General features: G+C 36.3%; 1 protein-coding gene across 7 annotated transcripts in view; it reads right to left on the bottom strand.

Moving 5' to 3' along the window:
- Positions 1 to 15,123, bottom strand: part of KIF27 (kinesin family member 27) — a 25,744-nt gene continuing 10,621 nt past the window's right edge. For 6 of the 7 annotated variants that reach the window (XM_082782532.1, XM_082782531.1, XM_082782530.1 and 3 more), the window contains 13 exons: positions 14,478 to 14,684; positions 13,641 to 13,801; positions 13,114 to 13,247; positions 12,385 to 12,540; positions 11,091 to 11,296; positions 10,523 to 10,720; positions 10,060 to 10,173; positions 8,827 to 9,003; positions 7,935 to 8,150; positions 6,708 to 6,914; positions 5,711 to 5,909; positions 5,065 to 5,229; positions 1 to 3,435 (listed from right to left, as the gene is read on the bottom strand). In XM_082782532.1, the coding sequence (XP_082638658.1) occupies positions 2,972 to 3,435; positions 5,065 to 5,229; positions 5,711 to 5,909; positions 6,708 to 6,914; positions 7,935 to 8,150; positions 8,827 to 9,003; positions 10,060 to 10,173; positions 10,523 to 10,720; positions 11,091 to 11,296; positions 12,385 to 12,540; positions 13,114 to 13,247; positions 13,641 to 13,801; positions 14,478 to 14,684 (2,604 nt within the window). In that variant the 3' untranslated portion in view covers positions 1 to 2,971. Of the gene's footprint in view, positions 3,468 to 5,064; positions 5,230 to 5,710; positions 5,910 to 6,707; positions 6,915 to 7,934; positions 8,151 to 8,826; positions 9,004 to 10,059; positions 10,174 to 10,522; positions 10,721 to 11,090; positions 11,297 to 12,384; positions 12,541 to 13,113; positions 13,248 to 13,640; positions 13,802 to 14,477; positions 14,685 to 15,123 lie in introns of all 7 variants that reach the window. The other variant, XM_082782534.1, reaches the window with a different exon arrangement.

A 15,123-nucleotide genomic window follows, 5' to 3' on the forward strand; every position in this document is an offset into this window, starting at 1 on the left:
CGGCCCGGCCCGGCCCGGCCCGGCCGCCCTCCGTGCAGCGCGGGAGCGCCGCCATGTCGCGGGGCGAGGCGGCCGGCGGGGGCGGTTGTGGCGGTGAACAAACGTAAATGCCTGCTGGGCTATCCTTGGTGAAAATTAGTTTTGGAAGCGCACGCAGTGTGTGCTCGCTGAAGTGGCGCAGCGCTCATTGCCCTTGTGCTTTGCGATTCGCTGGAAGCCCAGCGGAGAGTAACCCGCGCAGTCAGCACAGCGGTCCCGAGCGGCAGAGTTACCCTGCTGCTGCTGCTGGCTGCTAATAACACCGAGCAGGACAGAACTCGCACTCTATGATTAAAACTAGGATCTCATGTTTGAAGAAAGTTCAGCCTTCCTGGAGTGCCCTGCCTTTAGAACTGCCTCCCCAAGGACTCTGTCAGCCGGGTCTCTAAACAGGCCGGTGTCTGCCCTCTGGAAATCCACGGCAGCGGTTCTGCAAGCTGCCTTCCTCACTTCGCCAAAGATCAAAAAACCCTATCGCTCCGTGATGGCTGTGCCCAGTTCGTCCTCCAACCATCATGTCACCCACAGGTCCTTCCCTGTTTGCAAACAACAGGTCAAGTGGGGCACCTTCCCTTGCTGCTTCCCTCACCACCTGTGTCCACACACCCCAGGAGCCTCTCAGACCATTTCCTCCTTACTGGACTGTATCTCAAGCAGACACCTGGGAAGCTGAAGTCCCCCATGAGAAGAAGGGTAGTACACATGAGACTTCCCTTGCTGCGTATGCAGTATTTTATCTGTGTTTTTTGTTTGTTTGTTTGTTGGGGGGGGGAGGGGGAGAGGGATGTTCTTTTTTTTCTTCCCCGTTTTTCTTTCTTTCTTTTTCTTTTTTCTTCTTCCCTCTTCCCCGTATGATTGCCTTGCTGTCCTCTCTGTCACATTGTTCTGTTTGTGTATTGAAATTGCTAGCTCCTATTCACGGTCAACAATTCATCCAGTTCTCAAAGATGACAAATGTATCCAATGTATTTACCTCCTGTAGTGCTACAGGACATTGTACTTATGTCTGGAAATGGATACATATGGCATGTTTGAATGACTACTTAATCTGTAGTGTCACAGCTGCAGAAACCTGCAGAGCATCAGCAGACATCTACTACCAATTGAGTTGTATGTTTCCTACATTACCTCTTGCTTATTTTTCATCCATAAAGAACAGAATTTTCATTTATGCAGACCTCAAGAGGAATTCATACTTAGTTGTAGAGTAGTGTCAGGTATTTGATAATACACAGTATCATCCGAAGAAGAAATTCCTTCGGCAATTCTTTCACCTCATAAAGAATAGTAAATAAGTGCACATTTTAAACTGTATTTACTTGTTTGTTTATTGCTCTTTGACAACAAACATGGAGTGAATAATATGGACACTAATATTAAACTTAACATTAGCAAGACTTGTTACTTCCATGAATGTAGAAATAATCCAACAAAAAGATGACGATTCTTATCTCACAATTGAGATGAACAACATAGAATAATTAAGTATGGTTTACCTAACCGTTTAGAATATAGTATTTTGCAATCTACTCAGAAAAATTGTAAATGTGCCACAAGACAATAGGCCCATTTTATCATGTTGTAACAGCCGCTTCATGATGTGGACAAATTTATTCTGTGCTTGCAGCAAGGAAAAATGCAGTCCTTTCATATCTACAGCCACACATGTTATACACTACTTGCCCAGATGACAGCAGAGTAAAAATCCCTTTGCTAAGTACATCTAATAATCCACAACAACACTTTCAAATATGCCCACTTGTAGTCCACCGCTAACATAAAACTAACCTTACTTTCAAAAGTGCCTTTTTTTATATATTGGAGAGAGTTATGGATAAAAGTTAAATCCATTTAAGTGCGGACATTCTGTTCTCTGCATTCAAGTTTGTGCAGCTATTAAGTGTATGCTTCTCAGTGAGTACTGTACTCTTACAAAAAAGGTTTGCTTTTCATCCTGAACTGATTACCAACAAAAGTAAATCAAAGGATACATGTAGCCCTTGCAGATCGGGAATTCAAAAGAATTATCTATCTTCTAAAAAAAGACATGAGTAATTAGTACAAAGAAAATACTGTATTTGCCCATCTAGCTTACCTAGAAAATGCTGAATTTGATCCTCTGTTTTGTTTGTTTTGTTTGTTTGTTTCTACAGTAATGGTACAGAAACAAACAACACGCTTTGATATTCCCAAAGTGCAATTTTTTTAAAGCCCCAACAAACAAAACCTTCAAGTGAAATAAGCACTTCCCTTAATTTCACAACCAGACCATAACAATTATTTTGATTTTTTTTTTTTTTGGTGGAGAAACAAAATACTCCTAGGTCATGCAATAGGACACAAAGTAATTAGATGTGATATTTTTTAAAGTACTTTCATGTTCCTTTTCAATAACAAATTGATTTTTAGGCTATTTTAATCTCAAGCAAGGCTAGTATAAAATGTATGAAGTATTTAGAAAAAAGAAGTCAGAGGTCAGTCATTATCAATACCAGGTAAGATTCTGGAAACTGTATTTTCTAGCTATATAGTGAAATAAATTATGTAGTTTGTTATTGTTTCTAACCCAATGAAATGAAGCGAAATGTTCTTTCAGGAAACCTAAATTACACAGGTACAGTGCACTTCACAGTGCAATTTTTGAAAAATATTTTAAGTTAGTGAAATAAAAACAAGTGAACGATATAAATTACTTCTTCAATGTTAAAAGGTCTCTGAATGATATGTCCATAGATACTGAATTAATTACAATCCATCTCAGATTCACTCAAACTGTGTGAACATCACAAGCACCTAATGATTTGATCGTGACCAGAAGAACTAAAGGGGATTAAGTCGTTCATCCATGGCTGCTACTTAACAAGACCATCAACAAAGAAATCTAACACAGTACCTTCAGTACCAACAGCTATTAAAATTCAATGAAGAGTAACTATGTCTTAGTGATGCTAGACCTTTTGTCCATTTCAATGGAGTCTGGAGCAATAAAACTGACACCTGCACCAAGGCTTGAGCGTCTCAAAGATAATTCTGAGGGAGGGATATGACGTAGCTCTCTGCGAGATAATTTTACAGAGGTTACTCCTTGAAATTGTGTTATGGTCTCTCTTCTGTGGGTGACAGAAGGTAGCTGAGGATGAGATTTTGAAGGCTGAGCTTCATCTCTTCCTATTTTGTCATCACTGGTGCTTGACAAACACTCTTTGTTGCATCCAAATTCTGATATATCTTCTCCAAGCTTGTATGAATTCTGCCGTGACCTTAGAATATTTGTTCTGTCTGCTTCCTTTATTTTTCCTGCTTGACAGTTGGTTTCCAGGTTATGTGTTAGCTTGAATTCCTCAGAAGCAGCTTGTGATTCATCTTGACTGGATGCCCTGTCACCAGCACTGTTACCTAAAATGATTTTTTTATCAGGAAATACACAGCTAAAAGTTATATCAAGAAACATTAGTAAGTTGGTATGGTTTTACAGCATGAGTAACTTGTAGTATGAAAGTGGTAAAAATTTACAGTAATCTCACTTTTTTCTGTTAAAAAGTTTATCATCTACAAAAACATCAGAGGGATTTAGTTTCCGCTGGCTCTGTGCTTGTAATACAAGCTTCACCATTCTAACTTGCAGTTTAGGCAATCTTAAAACAACTGAACCATGACAGTAAAATATGAAATTATTCATATTTTCAAAAGTAGTCTGCAATTTCATTAGCAGAACACACAAAACATATTCTTTGAATGTGACTTTAATGTACACAGGGATTTTTGTTATTTTTAAAGCTCATCACTTTTTTATTACATTGTATTACGCCCAAAAATATATTCAGAGGAAAGATAACTAAAGGTAATTGTACAAAAATACAGAGCACTTCTTACAAACATTACAAACATATGTATTTGAAAAAGTTAGAAATTCACAGGGACATTCACCTTTCTACACTTCGCTACAGTTTGGCTGTTTCCTCACAGCAAAACATGTCCTGGACTACATGCTTCTTCTTTGTGTATTAGACACAGAATAATCTTCCCCATGCTCATTTACAGTCCAACCTGTGGAATATTTGTGTTCACACCTTCACAGCATACTTTCGAGTAATGAACCTCTAGGCTTATTATCCTGCCTGGAGAGCTAAACCTCAATTCACTCTGGTAGTAACAGATGCATATGTGACCAGCATGTACGTGTTACAAAGACATGGCACTACCTCAAGTGTGACAAAATTGAACCATCAGTTAAGAGGAAGAATGAGTCACGCTGAGCCTTAAGACAAAACACGGGGCCAAGAAGGCTGCACTGTGCATGTGAAGTGTTGGTGGTGGCAGTGTGAGGTGTAAGACAACCAAGATAATGACAATGATTAAACCATTTTTGATCCTACACTAGAACTACTTCATTTTAAGTTTGAGTTGTGGTTACTAGGTTAGTAGGACATGGAACAATCAAAAACTTTTAATAGTTGTTTGTTGGTCCTTTTTTTTTTTTTTTTTTTGGTCAAAGCATAGATCACATTAGGAAGCTTATCTTCTTACTACAAATATCTAGGTCTTTTAACCTTAATAAAGAATGATTTTAGTTAACTGGAAGTATGGACCTCCTCATTGACAATCTTCCAATAAATAACTTCTATGAAATCAAGTGCTGGCAGCAAAATCAAGTTAATTGTTTAAAATACTGGCATCTAAAAGCATAGCATATTACACATTTGTTAATTATAATGCCATTCAGAGTCTTTCAGATAATAAAATACCGTTTTCTCAACCACAACAGTGTGAGAGTGTAGCTTCTCAAATTATGCTCGAATCCACAGAAAACCAAACATGAATTTAGAACAGTGTTATACCACTGCCTCAATTACAAACTGATGTTGTCTCTCCTTTGCAAGTGTGGGGAGATGTAGTACCTTCCTGGATATGAGTTAGTTCAGTAAAAATATGATTTTTATGTCTATCTGATATACTTTTGTCTGTTTGCTACCCCTTAAATGATCTACTGACAAACACAAAAGCATTTTAAGATAATGTACTTACATTTAGTAGGTGCCATTAGTTGATGGGGTGACTCTCCAAAAAAGCCCTTCAATTTCTTCTTCAGCTCTCTGCTGGTTTTCTTATAAAAAAATAAGTCTTTTTCCAGTTGCTGGACTTTTACTTCATACTCTTTCAAGGTTTCTGCAATACCTTCACCATCTTGTTCTAGGGCAAGTAAAACTAGTATGAGAACCAAATCTTCACTTCACTTCTCTGTGCCAAAGTCAAGATGCCCAGCTAGAGAATGTCCTGTATTTTGCTGACACTCTGCTTTCAGTGTGTACATTTAAACTAGTATGACAGAGGATCAAAAAGCCCATGCCAACCACAATTCTCCATTTTAATAGGAGCATTTAGAGGATAAAGGTCAATGTGATTGGTATCTTTCACCTTTCCAATGTCAACAAATTGAATATAAAAATATGACAATTCTGACAGTTTTTTAAAAATGGTCAGCTTTTTTCTTTTATACAAGCACCTTGTGTCTGTTCATCAGCATCCTACACGACATCAGAATTAGTAACAGCCAAAATGTTATCTTTGTACCTCATATATTCTTTTTTCTTTCATATGAAACACAGTATTTCTCAACAGTGACTAAAGATAATATCTGCTGCACAATTCCCCTTTGAAAACAAACAAGCACCCTTGAAATGATGCAGTATCAACTGTAGTTTTTTCTCATGTTCTCTGTGTTGTAGCGTCAGCTGCCTGTCACACTGCAACTTGATGTGCTCAAGTGCAGATTCCAATTCACGTATTATATTTTCCTGGTCTATGACCTTCATTTCCTGTTCTTCAGTCTGCAGTTGTAATTTACGTTCAGACTCTCGCAGGCCAACAATCTAAGAAAGAAATACACTTCTATCAAACCATTTCAACAAATACTTTTACAGTTCTGCTTAATAGATGAATGGATACAAAAGCAATTGTCTCTATAAGCTTATACTGGAAACAGATTTGCCTGCTGACATGAGTTCACACTTCAGAATTGAGCTCTGTATATTTTGATCACATGGACTAGTGGATTTTTTAATGCCCTGTGCAGAACTTAAACTGATACAAGAGTTTTTTTCCTGTTTCTGGAAAACTTCCAATTTGTGTACCACAGACAACTTGTACACAAAATCACCCAAGGTTCACCCATGGGCAAAGAGAGACACCAAGTCCTAATGCATTTCTTTTTTATGTTTCCAGGTGTCATTATGATTCTTCAGTATATGGTGGTAAGCGCTTATTTGCAGAAAGATTTTATAATGGATTTGGAAAAAAGAAATACTATCCTGAGGTTAATAAAGACTGCAGGTGGGAAGAATTTCAATATGACACCACTGTTTAAATATGTTGCTACTTGAGAAGTTAGCAGCATAAAGCAGTGAAAAGGAGCAAGGAAATTTCCAGATTTGCAACACCTTTTAAGCTAATGACACCAAAACAAGATACAAACAAGTAATATAAAAGCATCCTTTTTTATGTTGATGTCAAGATGGAAAATATCCAAATTAACAACAGATGTGAGTAACCTAAGCAGGCTTTCAATGAAAGTGGATTAAATTGACTTTACTTCTTGACACTATTTCATTTAATTATTTAGCACAATAACAGGTAATAGGATAAAATATTGATCATTAGCCAAAGCAAACCTTGTTAAAGTATTTGAAGAGGATAGCTCTGAGCTCATCAGCAGACAAGGAAACTAGTTTTCCTATTACATTATCCTCACTCTGTGAAAGGATCTGTGAAGAGGATCTAAGCAAGTACTGGCGACTCTGAATACTTTCATTCTTGTAATCAATAGCAGCCTCCAGGGCTTCAATTCCTTCTTCCAGCTGGAAAAGGACATGTTCTTCCTACACAGAAACACAGGAGTGAGATTGTAAAAAAAGTACAAAACAAATCTTTGTGTGCGTAAGACATTAACTTCATTCTCAAAGGTGAATCTAAATTTAAGAGCAAGACTAACTAGTAGTAGTACAGAGAATGGAATGGGAAAAATAAGAGGAAGAGTACAAATCTAGAACCTGTTTGGAGCAAGCAGGAAATGTCCTGATATCCCTTCCACAGATCAGAGTTCAAACAAATGGTTCATCACCACAAAAGCCTAAGTTCTATTCTTCCTTCATTTTCCCCTCCCCACAATTTGACGACTTCTATTACTTTTTCAGTTGAACTATTTTTCTAATTAGCGATTAATGAATCGATCAGATCTGTGAGCAGTTTGGTGACCATTATCTGTGCAGGAAGGTGGCAGAAATTAATGCCCTGAAGTATTGCAGAAGATTCTGTGGAGTGAAGCAAATAGGATTCTTTCCGGCATGCTATCAGCTCAGTAATAGGCCCAAACTGCTGCTTCTCAAGACCTAAAACAAATCTGTGTATTTTATATCAATCTATTCAATCTTCAACTTAATTATACTGATCAATTCAAGTGTGTAACATTCACAATATGGCTTATTTTCATTGTAACTATATGGAGGCTATTTGGTCTTTCACAAAAGCCTGTGAAAAAAAATCAAGGGATATCACTATTAGAGTACTTTACCTTGTTCTATGTCCTGATATGAAAATAGCTGCCTAAGATAAATTGATGTACATCCTGTTTCATTATTTCTAATAATATAATTGTTAGGCCAGCGACATTTGTCCAGACTCTAGCTAAAGTAAGTCCCTCTGAAAGTAAATGTTGCTCACTGTTATGTAAGTAGTGCTATTATAGCAGTATTTTACTGTCGGCTGTTAACAAAAACACCCAACCTCAGTTCCTTGATTCTAGACTATCTAATACTGGGAGACATTTTACGTCATGATTGGAATACTTTATTATACAACATTGCCTAAAACTTTTATGTATCTCAGAGATAGTTACTTACTTCAGCTGACAACACTTTACCCTCTTTCAGTTTCTCATCCACACTATTTCTTCTTCTGAGTAGCTGATCCCTTTCCTTCTGAAGAACCTGAATTTTGTCCAGAATGTCTGTCTTATCTTCAGTAGTGCTGTCCTGAAGCTGCATACCTTTATCACACAATTCCTGGTCCAGCATACTTAAGCGAGTAGACAATTTCATACTATCTTTGTTTAAAGCCTTTAAAAAAAAAAAAAAAAAGAAAGAAATAAGAGGAAGAATGAGAGAAAGAAAGAAACTGTAAGTATAAAACTCCTTCCCCATAAACATGTACATGAGACTGTCGCATCCTAAAGTGGAAGACCTGTCTACTTTTTGTAAAGGGACGTCATTTAGGCTAAGCAGACAGCTACCATAAAATTTACTATTTAATCAAAAGATGAAAGAAAACAAAGAAAAGCAATGTGCAGTTTTCTACATATGTTACATGAGTTAGTCATTACGGTGACAATGACATTTCAATTTCTGTTTCTCAGTAGCCAAAGTAAATAATACAGAATGTTTCTCTGCCATGTTCTCTAGTTTGCAAGCATTGAGCAATTTTTTAGATATCGTTATTTAATGTGCTGCAATAACAGAACTTTGGAAGTCAGATTTTGTTTTGTTGTTAGAATTTCGAGGTGTCATGTAAATAAAGGTTATTACATTGTATTATTCATGTTTAAAATGTTGATTTGATCAAGCCACACAATAATGTAATGGCAGCGCTAGAGATACAAGTTGCATGGCTTAAACCTCTTCTGTTATCTGGCTGCCCTCCTCCCATAGTCTTTTCAGTCAGCTCTACAATTGTGTTGAGTTTCTTTCTTTCTTTCTTTCTTTCTTTCTTTCTTTCTTTCTTTCTTTCTTAAATCACCTGGCTAGATCTCAGTTTCTTGATTTCTAGGTGGCTTTTCTCTTGCAGTAGTGCTTCTTTTTTAGCTACAATGGCTTCTCTTTTCTTTAAATCTTCTTCTAGTTCTGCTAACTGTTGGTGCTGTTGAAGAATTCTTTCCATTTCTTCATCCAGCCATTTCTTTTGCTCTTCTAATTTCTACAATTTAAACAGAGATCCAGAGAGCATTAACAAGGACTATTAGGGTCAGAATTTTATGACTATGTTTTTCCTCTTTTAGAGTAACTGATAAAACGTGAGAAATCAACATTTCTATTCTTAACATTAATTCTTCAACAGAATCCTGATTCAGGATAATACAGAAATAGGACTGACTTAAGGAGAGGCTCAGCAATGTTATATTACTACATCTTATGCAAACAATTTTATCAGATGCTTTTAAGGAAATGTATTATTTTCCTAAAAACAGTTATATAAATAGATGTCAGATATAGAATGACAACAACTAAGTTTGAAAGGTACCACAAGAAATCAGCTAGCCCATCCTCATTGCATTATTCTTGCCCAAGACCAAGATTTGTGGAAAAACACAATGATGAGAAACTGTGATGCTGAAAGAAAGAAAAAATGGGAGTTCTGATCCTGCTAGCAGAGTCTATTATAAGTCTCTTCTGAAGCAATGGTTTATCAGTGGGCATTTTGCTGGTATTGCTAAAAAGTTGCTTTTATTTCATTTTTTAAATTTATTTTCACCTCTAAAGACTTTGGCTAACTCATGAAACTCTCATGTTCCAATGTCCAGTTCTGAAATCATGCAGGTAGCACTGCTGCACAGGAAACCTACTATTCTAACACTGTTATGAACAACCAACACCATAGCCCTCTGTCATATTTGTCAGATGAGAAAATAAACAAACAAACAAACCATGCAACATTTATAACAGAGCTCATCAGAATCACCTTCAAACCTACCAGACAACCAAACTTGTTGAATTTCCAGCTATCTGAATTACTACCTTTGACAAGTCGTAGAAAAAACAAAGACATTACAGCCCTCTCCTTTCGTTCATTCAAAAACAGTAAAAGAGCTTCTTGACTTGTCTCAGTTTTTGCTACAGCAAAAAAATAATAATTAAAAATAAAAACAGGGGAGGATGGAATACTCTTCTTCCAAACGCTTTACAAAGATGACAAGGGGTGAATAAAGACACCTTTTTTTTCAGTGTCCACACAGATTTGGAATAGATTAGCTACCTCTGATTTCTGTAAAGTTCCCACCGAGTTATTTTTCTTCTTTTTAAATGCAGCAATCTCTCTGTCTTTAAGTTTAAGAATCTTCTGTTGCTGTTCCATCTTAAGCTGAAGTTCCTATAAACAAAAACAAACAAACAAAACTTTCCTTCTGCCTCAATCAGTGTGTTTTTCAAACACATTTAATGACAGAATCTACACAATCATAAAATCAGACATATTGAACTAATTTCCATGCAAAATTGCAACTAAGGGCTAGACATCACATAATAACATTTAAAAAAATAGCTGAAGAGAAAGGAAGAATGAAGATTTCTGTGAAAATACTTATACACAATTTCTTCAGTGTCAAGTAAGCATTACTTAAAATGACAAAATCTGGTAGTATAGTACATTGTCTTTGGGAAAACAAAGGTAAAACTGGTTGATCTTATTCTTTGTCATAAGGAAACAGGAAGAATCCTACTTTAATTTGTAGCTGGTCCCGCTGAATCTCTGCTTCTAGTTGCTTCTTTTTTTCACTCTCCTCACGCAGTCTTTTCTCTAGCTGGGTCTGCTGATGCTTCATCTGAGCCACATTCTGCTCAAGTTCTATTGCTCGTTTTTCACTTTGGTTAGATAGAGAAGCCAGATTCTTAGTGTCTTGCTTCTTCTTCTGTAAGGCCTGAATGTTCATGGAAAATTTCAGCTTAACAACAGGAAAACTTAAAACTAAAACATGACTCAGGTTACAGGTTAATTCTCTATTTCAGTGAGTTATGACAGTGAGCAAGACTTACTAAATTTTACCACAACAATCACACATTATTTCTAAGGTCTCTGAGCCTTCGTAAAATCATCAAAGACAGAACTATCTAACTACTTATTTGTTAAATAGTAGTGGGTATAACTGTGTGAAGGTTCTCATTGGCTACTTCAATCCAACTAGCTTCAATTGTGTGAAGCTGGTGAGAGTTTCACAAGCAGAGTGTACAGATTTCAAAGGTGATGCTGAGACAGGAATTTGCAAATCCTAATGGTCATATTGGAAATACCTGCACTTTCAGCTTAGCTGCATCCATCTTCTTCCGGAACTCTTTTTGTAACTTGGCTTTCTCGGGAACGTCTCTCAGCTCCTTATTCTCCAGCTCCTGAAGCTGTTTTTGTGTTTCGGCCAGTTCCATTTTGGCCTGCTCAGATTCTTGCTCCAGTTTAGTTATCTTCAAGGAATATTGCCTGCTTACAGACTCTGCATCCTTACCTTAAAGACATCATATCCAAATAGTTTTAAAACAGCAAGATAATAATTTGCAATGTATTACTTAAACCTGTAATTGAATCGTTACTTACTTCATCCTGATTAAACCAAAAACTTCTGAGACATTTTCCAAACCTAAACAAACAGCTCCCTTATAACACTCAAATATAGATAAACGAAGGAATCTTAAATCTGAACTCTTCATAAATCATCTGATGTCACCAAAGAAAGTAACACTTGAGTGCCACATCAAGTGAAAATTTTCTGCTTACTGCAGCCCTTGGCAAAATAGCTTGCCTGTATTATTATGTGTTTTTTTTTTTTTTTTTTTTTTTTTTCCCCAGAAGAATATGGTACATATTTCTCAGCTTTGAACTTGGTAATCAGCAAAAAAACCTCTCAATTGTGTTTCTACTGATTTGCCCTGTTCGGGCAATCTGATTTGCTCTGTTTGGAATTCCGTAAGTACTGTTACTGGGGGTGCACAATGTTTCTCAATGCCAAAAGACTGCCTCAGGAGAATATGTACATAGTAGAAGAGTGTGATTGAAACAGGTAAGGACAGATCTTTAGGGTCATCATAATGATAAGTTTCTGGCAAGCATATATATATATGAGGACAGATGTGTAATTATATAGGCTAACAGGGACACTGACCTTTTCCCTCATCCACTTCTGACTCCTGCTTCTCTACTGCTATGATGGGAATGCAAGCATTCCCAGCACAGTGTTGTATCTTCTCTCCTATCCCAGACACTGGGTGACAAACACATGTCCATGAAGAGATCAGTTGCACTAAGCATACATGAAAAATTACACTATAGGTGGATAAACACAATAAGCTACAAAACACAAAAAAATATTTAACAAACAAATCTGTAGATCACAGCTGAGTAGGACACAATAAAAATTTGCAGCCTTCAATGCAGTCATAGCAAGTAATTCATAGAAGTTATGAAACTGTAAGTTACCAGAAGTATTCCCGCATAAGAAAATTACCCAAAAACTAAGACATGCAGGACTTCAGAAGTTTTGTGTCTTTTTTCTTGCTTATTTCTGAATGTCTTCATTTCAATTTTTCCGTCACTTACCTGTTCTTACTAATTCCTTAATAAGTTCTTCTTTCATTTTGATGTTAAGTGCAAGTTCTCTCATTTTTTGCTTGGCCTCAGTGAGTCTCAACTCTGAATTCTTTAACTTCTGCATGTTAAAAACATGACTTTTCTGGAGGCAGTCAATTTCTTCACCTTGAAAGAAAACAAAGCAATGTGGAGACAAAAAAAAAAAAAAAAAAAGGAATAAAAAAGGAATAAAAGGAATACACTCTTTATCCAAAAGACAGTGATCTGAAATATAGTATGTATAGAATTCTTACAAATGAAGTGAAAGAGCCAAAAGGAGAGAGTATTGCAAAGAGTCTTTTCCCTGCCCTCTAAATACGGAAATGATAGCATGCATTAGCATTTCAAGAATGCTAATGAATGCTAACCTGAGAGAGAAAAAAAATATTATTTAAGCATTTTCAGTGCATCTCTGATGAAATAATAGCATGTTTCCTTTTCTTGAACTAGTACTAGATTTGTATGTCAAGTGCTTTCTCGCTAATAAGTAGTACTTAAACATTAAGGTCACTGATGTCAATTTCAGAAACGGGAAAAGAAAAATAATTTAAAAATAAATTTATGTTGAGCTATAATGAAAAAAGTATTTGTAGCAAATAAAGACATTTTGATGAAAAAAATAATTACATGTGATAAAGACATTACTGCATATTCTAATATTATATCTAACACAAGTTACTCTCATGACTTCCATTTTACCTGTGGCTGTATCAGTCTGTGGCACAGATTTGTCACATGAGCTGGACTTGTCAACTTGACATTTCATGTCACTTTGCTCAAAGGGAAAGCACAGAGAAACCTGTTTTCGTGTCCATGTTTGGTTTATTGAATGCCTAAGGAAGAATGGAAAACATGATACATTCTAAACACAAAGGGATTTTTTTTTTCTTTTAACTTTATATAAAGTACATGATATTAAAAAGAAGAGTGCCAAACTGAGAAAGCTTACATAAGCATTTGCACCTTCTTCTTCCCTTGCTCGATCTTGTTGGATGATGTCCCCAAAACAAGGATCATGCAATCTTTATCGCATCAAAAAAATGTGTTTTTTAAACTAATTTCATAATATGCCTAGTTGGTCCTGCAAATTTATTTTAAGTAGTATCACAAATGGCCTCACATTACACTAGGGTTAGGCAGTAATATTATATTTGCTATATATTTATCTGTAACAAAAATTAAAGAAAAAAATTACTTAAATGAGAAAAAAAAAATACTTAAATTACTTTTTACTGTCCGTATTTTCTTTCTCTTCATCACTCTGATCAGAGAGGTGGCAGTGAAGGACTTCATCTTGATCTTCTATGTAGCTCAGTATCATCTGGCTACGAGCACGGAATCCTGCCATCATCCGAGCCAGGGAAAAAGCAGGGGGACTGGTATACACCTGCCAAAAAGCACCCAAAAAAACACTTGTAATAGTTTAGTAATTCTTTATTGATATTCCAATAGTATTTCAGTTTAAAAGTCTTTCACTACCTGACCTTGTATGCAAAATTGCAGGTGTTTTAAATAATATTTCTGAGTACCTGTGTACCAGAAGGTTTTGCAAGAGAAGGTTCCGCTTAGAACACTTGTCCCAAGTGCAAAAGAAGGTACTGTTACCAACTTATTACCCAAAATGTTCAGTGTATCAGTACAGAATAATCATTCATTTTGGTAATGCTTCCTATCTGAACTGTTAAACATTGCACAAAAAGATCACAAAAGACTACAGCTTTATGACTGTGATAAATTCTGTGTTTTAAGTCAATTTGTATGGGGCTTTGAGCAACCTGATCTAGTGAAAGGTGTCTCTGTCCATGGCAGAGTTGGACTAGATGATTTTTAAAGGTCCCTTCAAACTCCAGCCATTCTGTGATTCAAAATGTAAGCCCATAGATTTTGGACAATTGTGACATAGCATGTGTCGCAAGACATTAGAAAGTACTTTTTCAGTCTTCAATGCTAAAATGCTTCAAAGCTAAGCAGCAGCTGACAATAGGTCACCATAATTTGTCACACCAAATATAATTATTGAACAATAACTGTTAAAAAAAATGTAATGCTTAGGTAGACCTTACCTTTCGGGTCTCTGTCCCTGAAGATGGGTAAAGGGAGTGTAGCAGACTCTTTGTGAGTGGGACACTGTATGGCCTTCTTGCAGATGCCGTAACAGCAGGCCCATCTCCACAAGCACTTGAGAAGTCCGAAGTTTTCACAACCATAAACTTCTCTAATTTTTCTTTTAGCTGATCAATAAGGATTTGCTGTTCCACCATTTTTTCATTCTCATATTCAAAAAACAAAACAAAACAAAAAAAACCACAACCGTTGCTGATCATCAGGTCTGCATCATACCTTCCTAAATTCATTATAAAGGTCAGTCTTCTTGTATATCATTCACTAACTCTAAATTCTTCTGCAGTGCACAGGCAAATTCTGCAACAAACCGAAAATTCTCTGGCATGACAGGTAGAATCTTACCTCTCCCCAAACTCCAATAATTTTTTTGAGACATTTTTGTGTCTAAAGGACCTGTCCTATATAAATTATGTCAGCTAGATTTAGACATCTAGTGAGAAGTAGATAACATATTTATCAGCCCCTGCTTGCCTTATTTGTGTGTTCATGGATAAATAAAATGGTAATTCAAGAAAAATGTTCAAATGAAGCACATGGTCTGAGTTTAAATAATGAAACATACATACATGTAGGCTTCCTCTTCCT

The sequence above is a fragment of the Aythya marila genome (genome assembly GCF_965140915.1).
Source record: "Aythya marila genome assembly, chromosome: Z".
Lineage (NCBI taxonomy): Eukaryota > Metazoa > Chordata > Aves > Anseriformes > Anatidae > Aythya > Aythya marila.